The sequence below is a fragment of the Xiphias gladius genome, chromosome 24 (genome assembly GCF_016859285.1).
Source record: "Xiphias gladius isolate SHS-SW01 ecotype Sanya breed wild chromosome 24, ASM1685928v1, whole genome shotgun sequence".
NCBI classification, from domain to species: Eukaryota; Metazoa; Chordata; class Actinopteri; order Istiophoriformes; family Xiphiidae; genus Xiphias; species Xiphias gladius.
In genome coordinates, this window is record NC_053423.1 from 24,186,640 (window position 1) to 24,205,050 (window position 18,411).

Below are 18,411 nucleotides of genomic sequence, written 5' to 3' on the forward strand. Positions count from 1 at the left end.
CCTTTTTAAACTTTGTGTCAGGGCGCCAGCTAAAATGGAACATGGCTCCTCTCAGGGTATACGGTGGCGTTTCTGTGCCGACTGCACCTCGCCGGACAAACCGTTTGCCTGTCTAATTCTCCTGCCGTTTGTCCTCCATTTTGTGATGGATGGGGAGTGTATTTTGACACGACAGCGCTATAACTCATCTGATCTCTCGCTTAGCTCTCAGAGCGCCCGGGTGGCCTCCGCTCGTGTCCCCACAGGTCAGAATGTACACCTGTCCTCGTGTCTGTCCACCCGTGTGCCTGTCTCCTCCCCATCTGTCTAGTCAAACATTCCTTTAATTAAACATTAGTGGCGGGTGACTGTATTTTCTTTTTTTGGATTGTTTACAGTGGACGGAGATGATTTAAGGAAAGAACTTCTGCAAATGAAGCCTTATTCTAGTAACTGCTGTCTTAACTGTTCATGAGGTAACTTTCTCTTTTTTTATTGGTTTCCCCTATTTGCATTCATCGCGGAGGAGACATTACATATGACAATGAAGTACATCTGTTCACTAAGAAATATAGACTGTAAATGTACATAACAATACATTTGCATAGAGACATGAAATACAGATGCAAAAATAAGAGGTGTGGATAATACAAACAAAAAAAACACCTAGGAGAACCCAAGATTAGCACATGAGTGTAACATGCCTTAGTCAAAACTTTCAAATCAAACTTAATTGCAGTGTATTATTTTTAACCCCCCCCCCATTTAAAACTCCTGTGATCCTAATTATGACGTAGCCCCCTCTCTACCCCCGCCCCCCCCTCCGTCTTTTTGATGGCGTGAATCCGTCCACTTTCGGTTACATAGCAACAAGGCGGATGCAGGATTTGAGCAGAATTGTGATTTCTGTAATTTATCTTTGTCGAATGCTAATCTACCTGCAGACAAGTGTCTTTTGTTCCGCGTAGGCAGATGTTTCAAATCTTGACGGTTTTGCAGAGTGTGAGGACGTTTAGTGTTAATCTCGGGCCTTAACGACAGCAGGTTGCAGTCACTTTTGTAAAGCCGTGTTTCTCATATGATCACAGATCCTAGTCACAGCTAGATCCAGTCTGCTTTGCTAAACCCAGCTGCACTTTGTATTCCCCAGTAGTAAAATTTATCGTGCCGTTCCTCTTTTCCGGGACGTATTCTGGCTGTGACACATCTGTAATGGATCGTTCCCTCCTGACGAGTCTGATGACACACCGCGCCTCTGACTCTCCGCTAACAGCCAGGACGGGTTTTCCACGCTGAGGCTCGTGCTCTCAGAAAATGGCCACCACCTCTGCGGTGGTTAAAAAAAAACAAAAACTACTACCCGCACGTTACTCCAGGAGACAGATCTCCTTTTATCCCAACACAAACGAATGAACGACATGCCTTTTAGCGCCGTGTGTCTAATGAAGCAACACCGCGAGAGTCCTCACAAAGCCAAGCTCACCAAAAATTCACCGGGCCGACGACAAAATACGCGTGAAGTTTAATTTTAAATATGCTTCTTTAATCGCTCTGTGGCACCGCATACATTAAAAGGAGTTTTGTATGCAGAAACATGCTGGTCGTAGTCCTCCAACTTGGGTAAACTATCTGCGCCAGCACAAACAGCCAGGAGCAGGTACCTGCCACGCTTTGGCATTTTATCTCTAAAACCAGGAACGAAAGATAAACTACACACCGTTTGTATTCTTTGATGGTTTGAAAATCCTTGAGACTTTTTGTTTTGTGCAGATCAGAGATGCAACTAGCTGCTCTAAAATAGCGCGGCGTCTGAGGGGTGTACTCGTTAACGTTGCTACAGTTAAAGGCAGCCTGTAGGAACCCAGGCAGCGCGTGGCTTCCAGTGGACAGCGCTTCGCCTGAACGTCAGAAAAATTCATGATGAAAACTCCTGCTCTCTCTTATCCAAGATGCCGGCGGCTTTGTATTCTCTAATAGAGCGAACAGTGGAGACTGCACACACACTCACACACACGCGCACACACAGGTACTGTCTTCGCACACAGCCAGATGATTTTTATTGAAGGATGGATTGACAGTGTTACTCAGGCAAGTTGCCGTGGCAGCATTTATTTTGTAAAGGCCAATGGGTTTGCTGATGGTTGTTGGGCGTCTGACTTTTGACTAAAGCTTAACGCTCGCGTCTGATTGGCTGGCAGGTCCCTGTGAAGCATCTGATATTTGAGCAACACGGCTCCTGTCGTCAGCCAGGAATCGTTTTCCTATGTTACCCACTTCCTATTCAGTGTGCCGTTGCTGCATTGCTCACAGAAGAAAACCGCAGAAAGGGGCAGAATTGTAAAACGTGCCTATAAATTGATTTTGTTTAGGTTTTTTACCGTCTCGCAGTTTATCTCCGTGTCATGTTTAAGGGATCTGGCAGCAGAGCGGCAGGCGGGCAGGCGGGCAGGCGCGGGCTTGCTTGGGCAACATCGCAGTTACATAAAAATATACCGAGCTTTGTCTTTATCATATCACTCTTTTATTCCTGACACACTGTGTCACCTGATTGGAATCTAAATTATTCAAGGGCATGGTTCAGGGATCCAGCTGCATAAGTACATGCCCCTTTTAGTATTTGTCTCAGTGCTGTCGGCCCGACTCACATCCCTGTCTTGTTGCTTTAGTCTACTCACCTGTGCACAGAATAGACACTGGAAAGAATGTGTGTGTGTGTGTGTGTGTTCTTACATTCCTGAACCTTCTGTATATGGAGCATATGTCCTAACAAGGATAGAAGATTGAGGTTAGCCAAAGGTGAAAATACTGTTACGTGCCTTTTTTTTTTTTTTAAACCATATAAACTAAATCACCTACACTTTGCAATATTGCTTAACATTTGAAAACCAGTCCTCCAACCTGAACGACCCTTACTGGTCCCTCGTCCCTACCCTCGGAGGCGAAGGCGGCAGGCCGATTGGACCTTCGTCGCCATGGTCACAGCAGCAACCGCGCGGTGAAGCTTATGGAACACGGTCACGATTTGGTTAGGGGGTTGGCACCAAAACGACTTGGTTAGACTTGGTCAAAAAGACTGCGGTTTGGGTGAAATAAGACCTTCCTTAAGTCGTCATGGTAACAGTATTAAACACGCAGTTAAAGTTGCGGATGCAGCCCTCGCCCGTGTCAAAGTTTTGTGTTTTGTTGACCCGTCCATCCGGCCCACCCTCCTCCCGATGCCGCCTTTGCCCCCCGTCATAATTACTCCGGCCACCAGAGGTCGCCAAGCAATAAAACGTAACTATGGGTGGTAAAAAGGTGCTGCACAGACGGCCTGTTGGCTTGTTTTTTTTGTTTGTTTTTTTTGAGGACATTATCTCTTAAAAGCCAAATGTCTCTTTTTAGACACATTTCCTTCCATGCGGGCAGCCATTGGTTCAGGTCCTTTCACTGCGTTATGGAAAGGAATTTGCAGAGATGCTGTGCAGCCACGTAAATCTTCAAGATAAACACTCACCCTCTGTTTGGTCAAAGCTGCGTTATTGTCGCGTGGTAATGCAGTTATGAGCCGGGACCGTTCTCAGATTCATCCCTCGTGGTAAGTTCAAGTGCCTGTGGAAGTGTCCTTGAGCAAGACGCTAAACCTCGATTACGCCGGTGGTTAGGCCAGTGCCTTACATGGTACAGTAGCTTCCCCGCCACCGATGCAGTCCGTTCACAGTTTCACATCTTTGTCACTAGACAAGTTTAGAAATTTACTACTTGCTGTGTTCAAAACCAGTTGAAAAGTCCAAGTTGTGAAACTGTACAATTTTTCTTTTCAGCGGGACGTTCGGTGTTTTTGTCAAGGACTCTGTGTTTAAGAGCTTGAACTTGTGGCCTTTCATTTATAGACACACTCCCTCTGAGCGTGTGTGTGTGTGTGTGTGTGTGTGTGTGTGTGTGTGTGTGTGTGTGTGTGTGTTTGGGACAGACATGGCCCTTTTATTGAGGTCTAATTCCTAGTCCATTTGTTGAGGCCAGCATAATTAGACTGTGTCAGGAGAAGACAGGCAGGAATAATGAAATCACGGCTTGGACCTCTTGTTCCACTTATCAGGGGTGTGTGTGTGTGTGTGTGTGTGTGTGTGTGTGTGTGTGTGTGTGTGTGTGTTTGAGAGAAGAGGACATAATAGAGCATATGTGTCTTGGAAAATGAGTCATACAGTTAATTTTGACGTCCCCAATGTGGAGAATGAATTTTGTGCTTTTCTAGCCTGTATTTCATCCAGCAGTAGTTTCCTGGGCAGTTGTTTTGTTTTGTTTTTTCTGCTCTTTGTTCAGGATGACTCTGATTTACTTGGCTATGATTATGATCAGAGTGCTTTCACACTTCCTGACTGGTCCAAATTTGCCTCAAAATTAGGAAATGTAAAAGCTCTTTCCAAACCCGGGTCCACATTAAGTCCGCCTGAATGACACGGACTGAGATTGGTCACAGCCGATGCCACAGTGGTATCGGAAAAATACATCCATGAAGACGCAGATCCTGTGTACACACTCCTCACTTCAGAACCTCCTCTCTGCAGCTGTTCTTTACTATCACGCGTTTACTCCCTCATGTGGTTACATGTTGTCGTTTCATTTTGGGAGAGGATGATTTCGATTTCGTCAAATTTCGAGGTATGTGTGCAACCACTTAAACGTGCGTGTAGATTGTCACAAGTTGACTTTTTTTTTTTTTTGAAATCATTAAAAATGTGTATGTGAATAAAAAACCATCTTACCAGTGTCAAATTTTGGAGGCGCAGGTTGAAGCGAGTAGAAAATAAAGTGGCAAGTCACACCGTTGTTTACCAAAGGTGGAGTTTCAGTGTCTCGCTCTAGGGCACTTTAGTAGTTAGAAACAAGGCGGACTGAGAGTGTCGAGCTTAAAAACACTGTTTTTGGGGGGATGATGAAAAACGAATGTGGTCCCCCAAAAAAAAGATAAGCCCAATAATGCTTGCTTGGTAAACAGGGTAATACTGTGCACATTAAACTACAGTTAGCACTTTGTAGCTGAGGAATTCTACTGAATGAGTTACATAATACCCGTTTCACCTGTGTTGTAAAGCTTGCACGTGTGTGTGTGTGTGTATTTTTGTCAATGATATTACATGTTGATGTAGTTACGGTCGGTGTTTGATTGATGACGTCGGCGCCGTCTCATCGTCCCGTCGTAGTCGCGGGGGAAAAAAAAAACGGTCGTCGCCCGACATGGTTTTCGTTGACCAAGTTAACTCCGCTTCAGCGGGCTACAGGTGAAGAAGACGGACACATCAGCGTTTTCAAAAGGAGCTCGACGTGGCGTCGATCATGCCACGCCACAAGCACGGCGGAATGATGGACCAATAAATCGACTGCGCGGCGGTTGCCGGGATGTTGAAAGACTAGAGATGTTGATTTAGGGAAATTGGGAGGAGCGGGTGAGGGCCCAGTAATGCAGGCAAGACGGAGGGCTTTCAGGGCAGCCAATGATCCGTCACCTTCTGTTTGACACTGTGACAACCTCATTTAGATTTGAGAGAGAAATGAAGGGCGGCAGGGAGACAGGTGGGGGGAAGAGGGAGAGAGAGGTTACAGTATGAGGCCGGCTGCACGGAGCAGTCGGCGCTGCGCCTGGCGTCTGTTTGTCTGGAAACAGTGGAGGGGGGAGAAATGTGCTTGGTTGAGATTTAGACAGCGCTGCAGTGGCAGGGGGAGTTAGAGCAGATTGTTGGGGCTGGTGCACTTTGATCCGACGAGACGCAAACGGGGTCAGTTGTGGTCGCTGGCCGAGTCAGTCGGTAACAGGCTCAGGTACTCAGGGATGCTGTGTAGGTGTGTGCGCTGCATGTGAGTACGAGCTTTCTGTTTGTTCGGAAGGAGAAGGCTCTCTCTCTTTTTCCCTCTCACATCTCCCCCCTTCTCTTTTTCCCCCCCTTCTCATCACTTTCTTTTCGTCTTATCACACACCGTTGCTTCTTTTTTGACCTCTATACATATCTTTTGCCACTCGTTTGTTGCCCTTATTTTCCTTTTCCGTCACCTGTTTTCCTTCCCTCCTTCCTTCCTTCCTTCATCTACTGTATCTCTTTGTCTTCGTTTGCTCCTGCTCATTCTTTTCCGTGTTTTCTTTCTCTTTCTTGCTCATTTTTTCTTCAGTGGTAGGGCTCTTGTCTTTTTCTTCTAGATTCTCTTTTTGTCCTGACTGGCAGTGCATTAATCATTTCGTGTCTTCCTGTCATCATTTTGTTCCACGGTCCCTTATTTGACGAACATGGCGTCTAATTTCCTTTTTCCGTTCTTGTTTTTTGGGGCCCGTGATGACAGTGGACCGCTTCCTGTCGTTTGCTTGCTTTCGTCTTTTGCTTGTAAACTCTGAAGAAACAACCGAGGAGATTTTAATAACACTAATTAAAGGTTTGGCACGGCCGCCCACCTTAAGGCTTTTATTGTGTACCAGCCACAGCTTCCCGCAGTCCTGGTCAGCGTGACGTTAGAGGCGACCAACCTCTCCTGGGTAAAAATACAGGAGGTCTAAATAAAGGGATGCACCCACAGTGAGCTGGCGAGTGGACGAGCTGCCGGAGACAAGCGTTCAACCCAGTTCAGATGGACATAAAACCTGCAACACATCAGGACGTCTCGTTTCCGTTGTGTGGAGGAGCGCTCGTGCTGTGCCCTGCGTCGTGGTGTCTCCGAAGTAAAAGCTTTTCTGACTCTCACTTAGTTTCAGTCCAAAAATCAGTGGACATCAGTGGTGGCTACCCACAAAGCTGTTACTGCAGACAGAAGACATCCATACTGTCACAGCTCTATCCATTACTGGTATTCACATCTTGTACTTACTCATTTATTATTTTTACTTTAGCAAATTTTATGTCGTATGTTCTTTCTGTTGTTGCATAAATTCAAAATATACGACACACAGAAGAAGCGAACTCTTTGATGATACTCGTTCGCACAAGTTTTTCACTTCTGGGTTGTTTGTATTGCGGCGGAGGAAAAGAGTTGTGTAGGCACAATGACCAAACACTGTTTTTCTCTCCTCACGCCCTCCGTCTGCATCTCTATCCCACGCTCACTGACACACACACACACACACAGATGCAGTGTCACACTAATTCCCAGTTTTGCTCTTTCTGCTGCTACTGGGTGTGTATTTGTGTGTGTGAGTGTGCGGTGGGATTTTCTGTGGTTTTAGTTTCCTTTTTCTCTGTCTAGTGAGATGTCTCATTAAAGAAACATCAAAATCATTTTTGTCTCCTCCCTCCCTCTGTGCCTTATATATACACACACACACACACACACACACACACACACACACACACACACTGTGACTCTTCACAGCTCTGCGCAGAAGACAGTGTGTGACACTCGGTCCCCAGAGGTGACGACGTACTTGTGAAGAGAACGTATACGGGAACTTTGCGCGTTGGTGCCAGGTGTGTTGTCGCCTGTTTGACCTGCGCGATGCAGGTTTAACTTCACCTTCACCTTCACCACTACCACACCGCGGCACCTTATTGTCAGACGGCGTCCAAAATGAGCTCATCTGGTTCAGCCGACAGTGGCACACTATCGAGGAGTCTTTTCAGCCAGAATAACTGAAACATCCGGATTTTCTGTGCATGTCATGGACATGCACAGAAAGCAGATGAACTGTTTGAATACATGCATGTTCGACTTAGACAGTTTCACTGCTTTTTTTAGTTCACTTGATTTAAATGTCTTGCTTAAGCTGGCTTCAAATCTACTAAGTGTTGGCCAACAACTTAATGTTGTTAATAGTTATTTAGCCTAATGGTAGAGTTTGAGTTAATATCACTGGCAGTAGGAGTAGCGTTAGCAGTGGTAGTGATAGCACTAGTGGTGCTGCTGGTGAATCCTATTGCCTTATACTGCCAGCTGTTGATGTTATTGTGTCCACCGCATCAGGGCGGGCTGAATAACACAGTCACCTCTCTGCGTAATCCAATACAGCAGCACCGCAACAGCTGAACAGTGCGACCTTTGTGGACCCGTGTCAGACTTGCATTATGCTGCATTAGTTTCAGCCAGGTGTACCTAATGGACGGCCAACTGAGTATGAGTTTAAGCCAAGCCTCCGCACCAGACTCCGCAGTGTTTTCATTATAAATAATAAATAATAAATAATTATACAAAATGAATTCGGGAATTGCACCGTAAGGTATAATGCGAGGACACTGAGCGGTTTCCTGTGGTGAGCCATCGCCTTCGGCCTTCGCCTTTTCTCTGAAACGGAGGAAAAGTCAAATTAGCGTCTCTACGTGTGTCGGAATCGTTGCTCATCTGCCGGGCGGGAGGGCTTCCCGCACCGCTGCTCGCCGCTCGCTCACGTGTGATACCGAGCTCTCCCTGTGTCATTACGAATGATTTTGGAGCGTTCGCCTGTGAAAATGGCTCATTACAACAGGAAGACGAATTGTTTCATTATGTCTCTGTGATTCCTGATACACACTGATTACACGCCCGGCTGTGTGTGTGATACACTTCACGGGCTGGAGACGGTATCGGAGTTATTAATTATCAGTTATTAATATCGCAAGACAAAGTGTGATGACAGCAGATAAAAGGCTTAAAGAACCGCATTGTGTACGATAATGTATTAGTGATGTAAAAATCTTAAATGTCGATAAGATCTGAAGTGGAAATGTGCTCAGTTTTAATAGCCGGCAGTCAGAGATTACAAATAAGATTACAAATAAGTGTGTCAGCTGAGAGGTGTATAAGGTTGAGCTACAGCTGTAGGCAGAGTTACATGTGTAGATTAGGGTGTAGTTACCCAGATCCAGCGACCTGACAGCTGACAGCTGACGTTTTCAGTCCCGGTCGGTGGTCAGAGCATCAGTAAACGGGAGTAGCAGACAGGATGCCATCGTAGCAGCGCAGGGCCACGGAGAACTGAAGACAAATCAGGGGCAGTAGTTTGGCCCCAATCTTACCATGATTTAGATTTCAAAGAATAGAGAATCATTGATGCTGACCGGATAAACAGCTCCGATCCAGAGCCGTATTTCTTCCTCCTCCGCACTTGGGAAGAAGAGGCTGAAATGAGCTGCGGCTCGTGAGCGTCCCTGTGCTTGTTTAGATTCGTTTTGACAGTGATGAGGTGCATGTGGTCTACTGTAAACCTCTAACCGGGGCTCATCCAGCCTGATCGGCTCTGCATGTTGCAGTGGAGCCGTCGCAGACTTCCTTTCCACAGGCTCAACAGAAGCCACAGACGACAGAGGGTTTGTATCCTATGGACTTGTCTATGTCTGATACTGTTGACTGTTCACCGGAGGCTTTTTTTTTTTTTCATATGACAGTAGATTGACTATTTGTTGGTCACCTTTATTTTCCCAGGGACGCTGTTTGTGCCGAGTGCGCTTGTTTACCGCACCACCCAGCTTTCGCATTTATGCTGTCGGACGCTTTTTGCGTCTGGGAGCAGTGTATGAGCGCTCAGTCCCTGAAGAGCATCACCGCTGCAACTCGGGGCTCAGCGCCTCGCTCGAGGGCTCCCCGCTGACGGTTGATAAGATAGAGCACCAACCAAAACACGAGCCCTCAGGTTACGAACGTGCTTCTCGAGTCTTTCGGACTTCTAGAAGTCCCTTACAGAGCGAAATGTTTGGATTATTCAAGGTTTGCGATAATCCCCAACTAATATCTCGAGGCCACCGTGATCTAAACACAGGTTAAAATAAACACTTGGAAGAATTTGCGACTGGTGTTTGACTCAGGTTCAGAGGTGTCGCGTCACAGGGATGGCAGGAGACACATGAGATCAGAAATGGAATCTGGGGCCCAGAGGAACCTGCAGCTGCATCCCTAACCAGCTCGCTCCTCTTTCATGTTGTAAAGAGGAATGAGGTGCTCTCTGTTATTAACCTGAGGTGCCCGTTGTCCACTTTCTCATTATATCTAACTGTGGAAAGACCTGGATTATACATCAAGGAGTCACAGGATCCACAGTGTTCTTTTTCTCTCTGGGAGGGCATTTAAAACGTCTTTGCTACTCTCTTGAACGGTTGAAAAGCAAAAACCTGAAGCAATTAAACCTTAAAATGACAAAATAAGACAAATGAAACTTACCATAGCTCTGAACCTTTCTTGAGATCTCATGCCTCACCCAAAAATAACAAATGAAAACGTACTGATGCAGGATGATAGGACATTCAAGCGTACGAGCACTACAGACTGCCCAGAATGCAATTCAGTGAAATCAGCTGATCTCCTATCATTCAAGAGGAGCCGCACGGTAAACCCGTTGGCTTTTTGGCTTGGCCTGCACGTCTGCCGTTACTCTGTGATTCAGCTATTTGTATAAACAATCGTTTGTCTCTTTCAAGTCAACTTATATTTATTTGAGAAACTCTGAACCGGTCCAATTTTCTACATTCAAAACCATTTCACAGCCTACAATCTGGACTTTAGGTCCGGCCGTAGAAATCATTTTCTGAGCATCATTGTTAAGTTTGAAGACTAAAACCGGCGAGCTTACATCTCACCATTTGTTTAGAGGGCGAACCTTTCTTTCTGTTTGAAGGTAAACGAGTTAAGGTCAGATATCATACAGGTGTTGGGACGGCCCCGTCGACTGCTGTACCTGTTAAACTTTCCGCATGGATGACGACGTGGAATTCACTCGAGCTGGAAGTGAAATCTGTTCCGCGAGCTGTCTTGCTGTCGTGAAGCTGTGGAGTCCGAGGCAGCCGAACCTTTGACCTCCTGCCATGTAAATTAGCCGAGCATGGATAAATCCATCACACGAGGGGCTAAGGCGTGATGGCTCACCTTTGACCCCCCCCCGTCGCCTCAGGCTATTAGCTCAGCCCTGACCTGGCTTTGACTGTTTAGAGGAGCAGGGATGTTGGAGATGGTCTGTTTATGTCTTTGAAACCTTCCTTCATTGGAACGTCGGAATGTTTGAACGCTTGCCTTGTTCATCCCAACAAACGGACGAGAAAATAATTTTTTTTCCTCGGCGGCTTTTGGAGAAAGTGGAACAGAGAATTTGACTAATTTTACATGTTGCGTGATAAATCTCCACAGTAACGACAGGGTTATTTCCCTCCGTCCAGTCGGAAATATGCGGGTGATTTAATATTTCCTCTTCATTTGAATATTACGTGTTTTATTAGAGAAGAAAAAGAGCAGTAGACGAGAGCGATTGAGTTACTCAAGAACTGTCCCATCTCTTTCTGCAGTGGTTCAGAGCTGTACGTAGAGATGTGACTCCATGCTTCAGAACTGGTGTATTTTCTTAGAAATTAACAACACTCATTGATTATAGAAACGTGAAAGCTTTTGTCCAGCGGAGGTAGTTGACCTAGCCCTGCCGGAGCTGGCGCGTTGCCTTATAGATTTGGGCTCTGAGTCCTGGCCAAGCACAGCCTGTAGCAACCTGTGGACACTGCCTGCAGCCGTGAATATGTATGGGAATGTCAGTCACCAGAAAGGACTCATTATGATGTTATTTACACCTACGTGACTCTGGTCACGTCCTCTGATAGTCTTGACCCCCACTGTCTTGGGATGTGCCTCGGACCTGCGGCATTTTGACCTTTTGACCTGTGGAGGAACGCTTTGCCTGAGGGGCCTCTCTGCTAATAGCGATCTAGTTGAAGAATCTGTCAACAAACCTCTATTCTCTACGTTTCCCTTCCCTCCCTCCCTTTCTCTCTCATTCTCTTCCTTTCCTTTCCTTTCCTTTCATCCTTCCAGTTTAAAACTCCACCCCCCTCCAGAAGGCAATATGAATCCTTTTAGCAAAGGGATTTGATAGACAGGTAAAGAGTTGCGTTGTTGTTGTTTCTGTTTTGTTTTTTCCCCAAAGACGAACATCAGTCAGTCAGTCAGTCACGGCCGAGGCTCTTTGCCAGTCTGTCCTCGTTCGTCGCAGCTTTGCACATCGATCCACGCAGGCTCACATCAGGACGTTTCAGATCATATCTGGGAAGTTTCTTATCAGACAGAACAACAGCAGAAATGCAGCTGCGAGCGGCGATAAACGGGTTCCCGCGTGTGTGACAAAGCGTGCAGCTTGTTCCCTGCTTCCCCTACAAGGCCTCGTAGCTGTTTTACCCTTTGCCATTACAAGTTCAGACGCTTGTTTTTTTTGTTTTGTTTCAAATCTTCACATATTAGCACGTGACTCGACAGATCTGTTGTTATGTCGGTTATTGTGCGAATAGAAACTGATTTACAACCGAAGCTTCACAAGCGAACACGCTTATTACTGATTTCCTAGTCCATTAACACAGCATTCGCATTTTGACAATCGTGACATTTATGAGAAAATCGTTGTTCACTGGAGTCGTGTGGTGATTACATTCTTTTTAAAAAGTAACACACACATTTAAAACAGTTTCCAACATTTCCAACACATCGCTTCGGCCCAAATTTGTGCCGCCTCAGAAGTTTCTCGCCGCGCTGTATCTGAACGCAGCTTAAAGCAAGCGCCCGCGTCGTGTCCCTGCTCCGTCGCGGCTGCCGGACACAATCCGCCCCCGTCCTACCCGCCGCCTGCGCCCACTGGGTCTGGGAGACGCGGGCGCTCGGCTTCCTTTATGTACTGGCTCCTAGTGTTTTTCCAGGACTGGTGTGAAATTCACTTGTGAATGTGTATTAATGCCTGTATTTAGTAACAACTGACTTATTTATAATTACCATAGATTTTTTTTTTAATGGTCCATTTGTTCCTGAATTGATCATATACAGCAAAACTAAATACCTTGTCTGTATTTAGTGAGAGACAGACAGATGGGGCCGGAGGGAGGGAGTCGATCTTGTTCTGGCCCGTCTTGCTCTCTGTGATCGCCTGTACTGTGTTTTTAAATGCAGCTGAATCCACAATATAGTTGTTCTCATTTACAGGATTCCCTGTTTCTGTTGTTGGATGTTGGGACCAGCGTGGAATGTGATCACGGCTCATAAATAGGCTACTGTGTTTAACCAGAAGTCATTACCAAAGCCACGGAGCACCCAAATGAACTGCCCCCACATCTGGTGGGTCTGCCAGGTCATTACCGTCTAAATTCTAAAACACCAATTATTAAAATGAGTCCTTAGAGAAACAATGGGTTGCCTAATGATGCGCACACAACTGGGGCCACGAGGTATTGGCAGGCATCTGCGTCCAGTCTCCCGGTTATTGCACCTGGCCTTTTTTTTGATTTTGATGCTCAAGTAAATGAACTGTGACATCGTCTTCTTTGGATATTCTGCTGGTGCCTTCGTTTTTTAGTAGGTCTCTCTCTGGGCTCTTGAAGTTCAGCCACGCTGGTTATGCCTCTCAACCAACCCATTAACCAACCCGTTCTTCTTCCTTAATCCCAATTAACCAGAAATCAAATGCATCACTTCCTTTGCAGAAGTGATCATTTCTTCAACTGCTTCCATTGTTTTCTCTCTCAACCACACCTGTTTCTCTTGCTCACCTCTCTACTGAGAACATGTTTGTTGTTTATTTTTCTCTTCTCTATATCTTCTTTCCTTTGCAACATTCCTGTTCCATCATGTTTTATTCTTTCTCATTATCCTGCTTTCTTACGTCTTTTTTACTGCAACTGAACAACTGAAAATTGAAATAATTGTTTCTGGCCCCAAAGAGGAAAGATTAAAAGTCGGTCCTCACCTTGAAACAATGACACTGAACTCTACAGATCAAGCCAGAAGTCCCGGTGTAGTTACGGACTCGGACCTAAATCTCAACAGCCACGTAAAGACAGTTACAAAATCAGATTACTTCCTCCTTAAAAACATGACGAGAATGAAAGGATTTCTGTCTGAACAAGATACAGAAAAACCTGTTGGTGGATTCATTTTCATCAGCCTAGACTATGAACCTACCCGAGTTTTCGCAGGTGTTCATCCAGAACGCTGCCGCTGAGTCCTCACAACACCAAGAGAAGAGGAGCAGATCGCACCGGCCCTTAAATCACTGCACTGGCTTCCCGTGTGTCAGAGGATAGATTTTAAAATCCCCTCAGTTGTCTACAACGCACTAAATGACACATCTCTGATTCACTGGAAGGTTACGAAGCATCCGGACCCCTTCGGGTCATCTGGGGCAGGTTTACTCAGTGTTCCCAGAGTTTGAATGCTCCCCACCTGTGGGACAAGCTGCCTGAATACCCGAGGTCTGCTAAAACCCTCTGCTCATTTAAATCAGGGATTAAAACATCATTGTTTTCTTTGGCTTTCCGCTAAATTACATATGTAAATTCTTTTCAGTCTTTTGCTAATAATTGTCTGTTAAATGCTTTTTTAATATTTTCCTTTTTAGTGCATCTCCGTGCCTCTGTGAAGCACTTTAATTGCCTTTTGCGTGAATGCCGCCGTCTACATAAACTCGCCCTGCCTCGTTTCTTGCTCTTGTATCATTAGTATTATTGATGCATTATATTAGTATTAGTGGCTGTTAAGTGAAAATAAAGAAATACTGTATGGCCATTATAGGATAAGTAAGTAATAAAACGGAGCAGTGCTGATGATAAATGAAGAGGAAAGGAATCAGTACAGCAAACTCACAGAGAAGAAGAGGTATAAGAAAACAAAGGCCGAGGGGAAGATTAGTAGATCAAGCAGAAAGAAACACAACATTGGTATTCGCGGCAGACTCGCTCATGTAGTTACACCCTTTAATATGCATCTGTCACTGCTTCCTCTTCTCTCTCTCTCTCTCTCTCTGTCTTTTTTCCTTTTTTCGACATCTGTCTAGGTGCTAGTGTTTTCCCTGACGTGCTGTTAAAAGGAAGCTCGTCCTCTTTCACTTAGGGCTCCAAAGCACTGTTTTGCTTTCCTCGCCGTCCTTAGATCTGTTTCAACCCTTCCTCTTCACAGGTTCCGTCATTCATCCCGCCACCTGTATTTCCAAGTTGTCAGACGGGACTTCTTAAATAGTCCTAGCCTTTCTCACCAGCGCCTCAATTATCACATCTTTTACTGATGCATCTGCCACTTTAACAGTCACCTAAAGCAAACGTTTTCTGGAAAAAGCCTATCTATAGGCTCCTTCAAGGAGAATTTCGGTGTGATTAGAATTTGTAAAGTTAATCACAACAGTTTCTGTATGAATGTTTCGATGAAGATGTCTTAAAATCACGTCCCCCGGGACCGTTCTCCTCGCAGTAATCATTGGGAAACCTCAGATTCAGTCAGCGACGTTAACGCATCGCAGTGAACAAGGAGCTGATGATCTCTTCAGAGTTCTTGCAAAGCGTCGTCACACTAGTGATCTTAAGCACCTTATACTCCTGTCTGGTGTCATGCCTCTGCTTTCTGCCAGTTAACTATTGACTGCTGTGTTTTCAATCACTTCTCTGTGCTTTTACGTGATAAGTCTGTCAACCAGTATCCACAGTTCGCTACAGTTACCTCCCGCAAACCGAACCCAGAAAAGCCAACAGACAAAACCGGCTGTGACGCATTTTAACTGCGATGGTTTGAAACATAGACATTTATCTCGGTGGTAAAGACACGTGACGCACGTGCACAGGTGCCCGCTGATACGCAAACATGCGTGTGACAGCACACAAGCATTTTACTTCAAAATGCTTTTGAGAAGGGCTTGAATTTCTGTGGCGCTCGACGCACAACCAGCCGATAATCGGCGCCAAGCTCGAGGCTCATTCTTTCCCGCAAAGTGAAGTGACTGTGTGTTTTATGTGTCGCCGCTTTCATCTGCCCACTGAAGTCGTGTTAGGTAGCGGCACTCAGGCTCTCCTGGTACACACACCAACGAGGAGATTTAAATTCCGACACTGTAGAGACTTGTAAGGAGCGATACACTTCTCCGTTCCTGTCAAAGACGAATGAAATGACTGATGAAGAATGCCCGCCGCCGTCCCTCCAAACACACACACACACACACACACACACACACACACACACACACACACACAACCCGCTCCACCTCCAGAGAGGTTAAAACATGCTGCAACCTGAAAGAAACATTCTCCTGTGAGTCTGCAGGATAAGAAATCCTGTGCCAGCGGGTGCAGATACACAGTGTAGGTCTCGCATGTACAGACCAGGGCAGCAGCGGGCCAAGTGTGTATCAGGTTTATTATGAAGATAAAGTGAATCAGTGGCTTTTGCTCGTGGTTTTCCCTACGAGTAAAGTGGCTTATTTTAAAGTTTTTGCTTAGGTAGGAGAACCGTCAGGGTTTTGTTTTTATAAACGTTACTGCCTTGTGGCTACATGACTGAGTTTGTCTGTGTGTATTCTGGTTTTCTTGAGCTTTATTCGTTCAAGGAAGGGTTTCTAGGCAAGTAGGGCTCTCCCTCAGCACCGTCCCGCTTCATTCGTTTCCGAATTTACACGGTTTACACAGCTGGTTTTACCGGGCGGATGTGTGCAGTAAATGCGCTGCAAAACCAAAAAATAAGCTAAAAGAGGCCAAAAGGTTCCGCAGAGCCGCAGACTGGATGTTTATTGGTTGTCATCACATCTCACACAAGTCGGAATTACAGAAGGGCGTGCAAAAGTCCAATGCTAGAGTACTAGTACTAGGTAATACTGTAACTGACCATTTAAAAGTAGCGGGGGGGGGGGGTCCTGGTAGCCAAATGGTCGAAGTGCATATAACCACAGCGTTCCACGTTCACTTCTGGCGTTTTGGCCGGTCAAGCGCTCCCTACCCCCTATTTCCTGGCAGTCGGCTCTTTCATAAAGCAAAAAAAAAAAAAAATCTTAAAAAACGAAAGGGGCTAAATTGACTAAGACTCCGGAAGTTGGTTTCAGCTTTGAGTGGCATCATTTCTAAATGCACACTGAGTATATACAATCCTTACCTGAAGTACTACTTAAAAGGCAGAATATCGCCGTTACTAAAATGCTACACGCTACTTAAAAAATATAACAAAATATCCGTCTCAGTTATCCAAAAGTATGTCATAGGACTTGTTTTTTAAACTGCACAGGGTTGTCAAAGGCATTTATGTTGTATTTAAAGAATTATGCGAGCGTTTCAGCGAGTGACGAGCGGACGGAGTGAGGAAAACATCACTTTCTGTTACTGTCGTTTCTCTAGATTAAAAAGCGTTGAAGATAATCTGATACACAGGCTTAAAACTTCATGGCACTTGACAGAAATGGATTCAGTAATTTTGAACATGAGTAAGTTTGGATGTGACTAATGCAAAAAAAAAAAAAAAAAAAAAAAAGGCCTTTGACCCAAATGTAGATCACAGAGAATTTAATATGGGTTTTCGAACGCTACATGCTTTTTTGCAGAATTCCCACCGGGGGGAACCGCACGCTACAACAGCCTCTTCCACCGGACGTGCTGGGAGGTTCTGTGCCTTGCTCAACCGGATTCCAGCAGTGTTTATTAATCCTGATTATCGGGTTTACCGTGATTAAAGCCAGCACCTTTAACGATTCCGGGGGGAGCCGGGCTCACAGAGGTTTCCTAAGCTCTGTGTGAAAGATAATTGGCTGATTGAGGAAAAAAAAAAAAAATGGTTGTTTCCTAACTTGGCCTTTCGCTCGCTGTGCACTGGACTGGCTTTTGTAAATGAAATGCTGTTGCCTCATTAGAGCCCGGTCTGTTTTTATCACCTAGTAAACGGTTGAGACAAACAACAGAGTGGGCTGTTATTTTTCATCTGGGAAAACTAACTGCCAGGCCCCTCTAGGGTTTAATTATACTGTGTTGAACTGAATTAGATTTAATGAAACACTTTGTAATACTTTGGGACAGAAGCTGCACATCAAGTTGTCCTACTTTTACCACTGCAGCTTTATCATGCGTGTGCTGCTGTAGGCAGCACAAAAAAAAAAACTGTACATGTTTCACATCCTTTTTTTAAAAATCTGGTTCATACTTCTCATTATGGACATTCATTTTAATACAGGCTAACTTTACAGTATGTTCCCGCACACTACAACTGTGCCCAGACGATCACCGCCAGGGCAAGTGACGTTACACAAGACTATATCTTTCTGGTAAATTTGTGTTTCTTGTCTCTGTTTCCGTCTGTCCGTCCTCAGCTGAGGAGGGGTTCATGTGTAAGACTCCAGCCATAGCTGACATTGTGATTCTGGTGGACGGCTCCTGGAGCATTGGTCGCATCAACTTCAGGCTGGTCAGGACCTTCCTGGAAAACCTGGTCAGGGCCTTCAGCGTGGAGTTTGACAAGACCAGGATCGGTGAGGAGGTTTTGCTTTCTGTGTTTCAGGTGTGCTGTGCAAAGGTTACAGGCACTAAAAGTAGCGTGAGGATGCTTCCAGAAATGAAGTCGGGAATAGTTTTTACTTTTTTAAATTTGTATTTAACTTCATACAAAGTCCAGTAAAGAGAAAAAACCTCAATCAGATCAGTATTTGCTGGGACCCCCTTTGCCTTTAAAGCAGCTCCAGTTCTCCACAGTTTTTCAGGTTTGCAAAGATACCAAATACAAGGGGCTGAGTTTTAGAGGAAGGTACAAAAA

At 45.4% G+C, this 18,411-nt stretch overlaps 1 protein-coding gene across 3 annotated transcripts in view; it reads left to right on the forward strand.

Annotated features, from left to right (window-relative positions):
* LOC120786193 (collagen alpha-1(XIV) chain-like) overlaps window positions 1-18,411 on the forward strand; it is a 132,461-nt gene that overhangs the window by 24,188 nt on the left and 89,862 nt on the right. For all 3 annotated transcript variants that reach the window (XM_040121439.1, XM_040121441.1, XM_040121440.1), the window contains exon 6: window positions 17,972-18,130. In XM_040121439.1, the coding sequence (XP_039977373.1) occupies window positions 17,972-18,130 (159 nt within the window). The remainder of the gene's footprint in view (window positions 1-17,971; window positions 18,131-18,411) is intronic.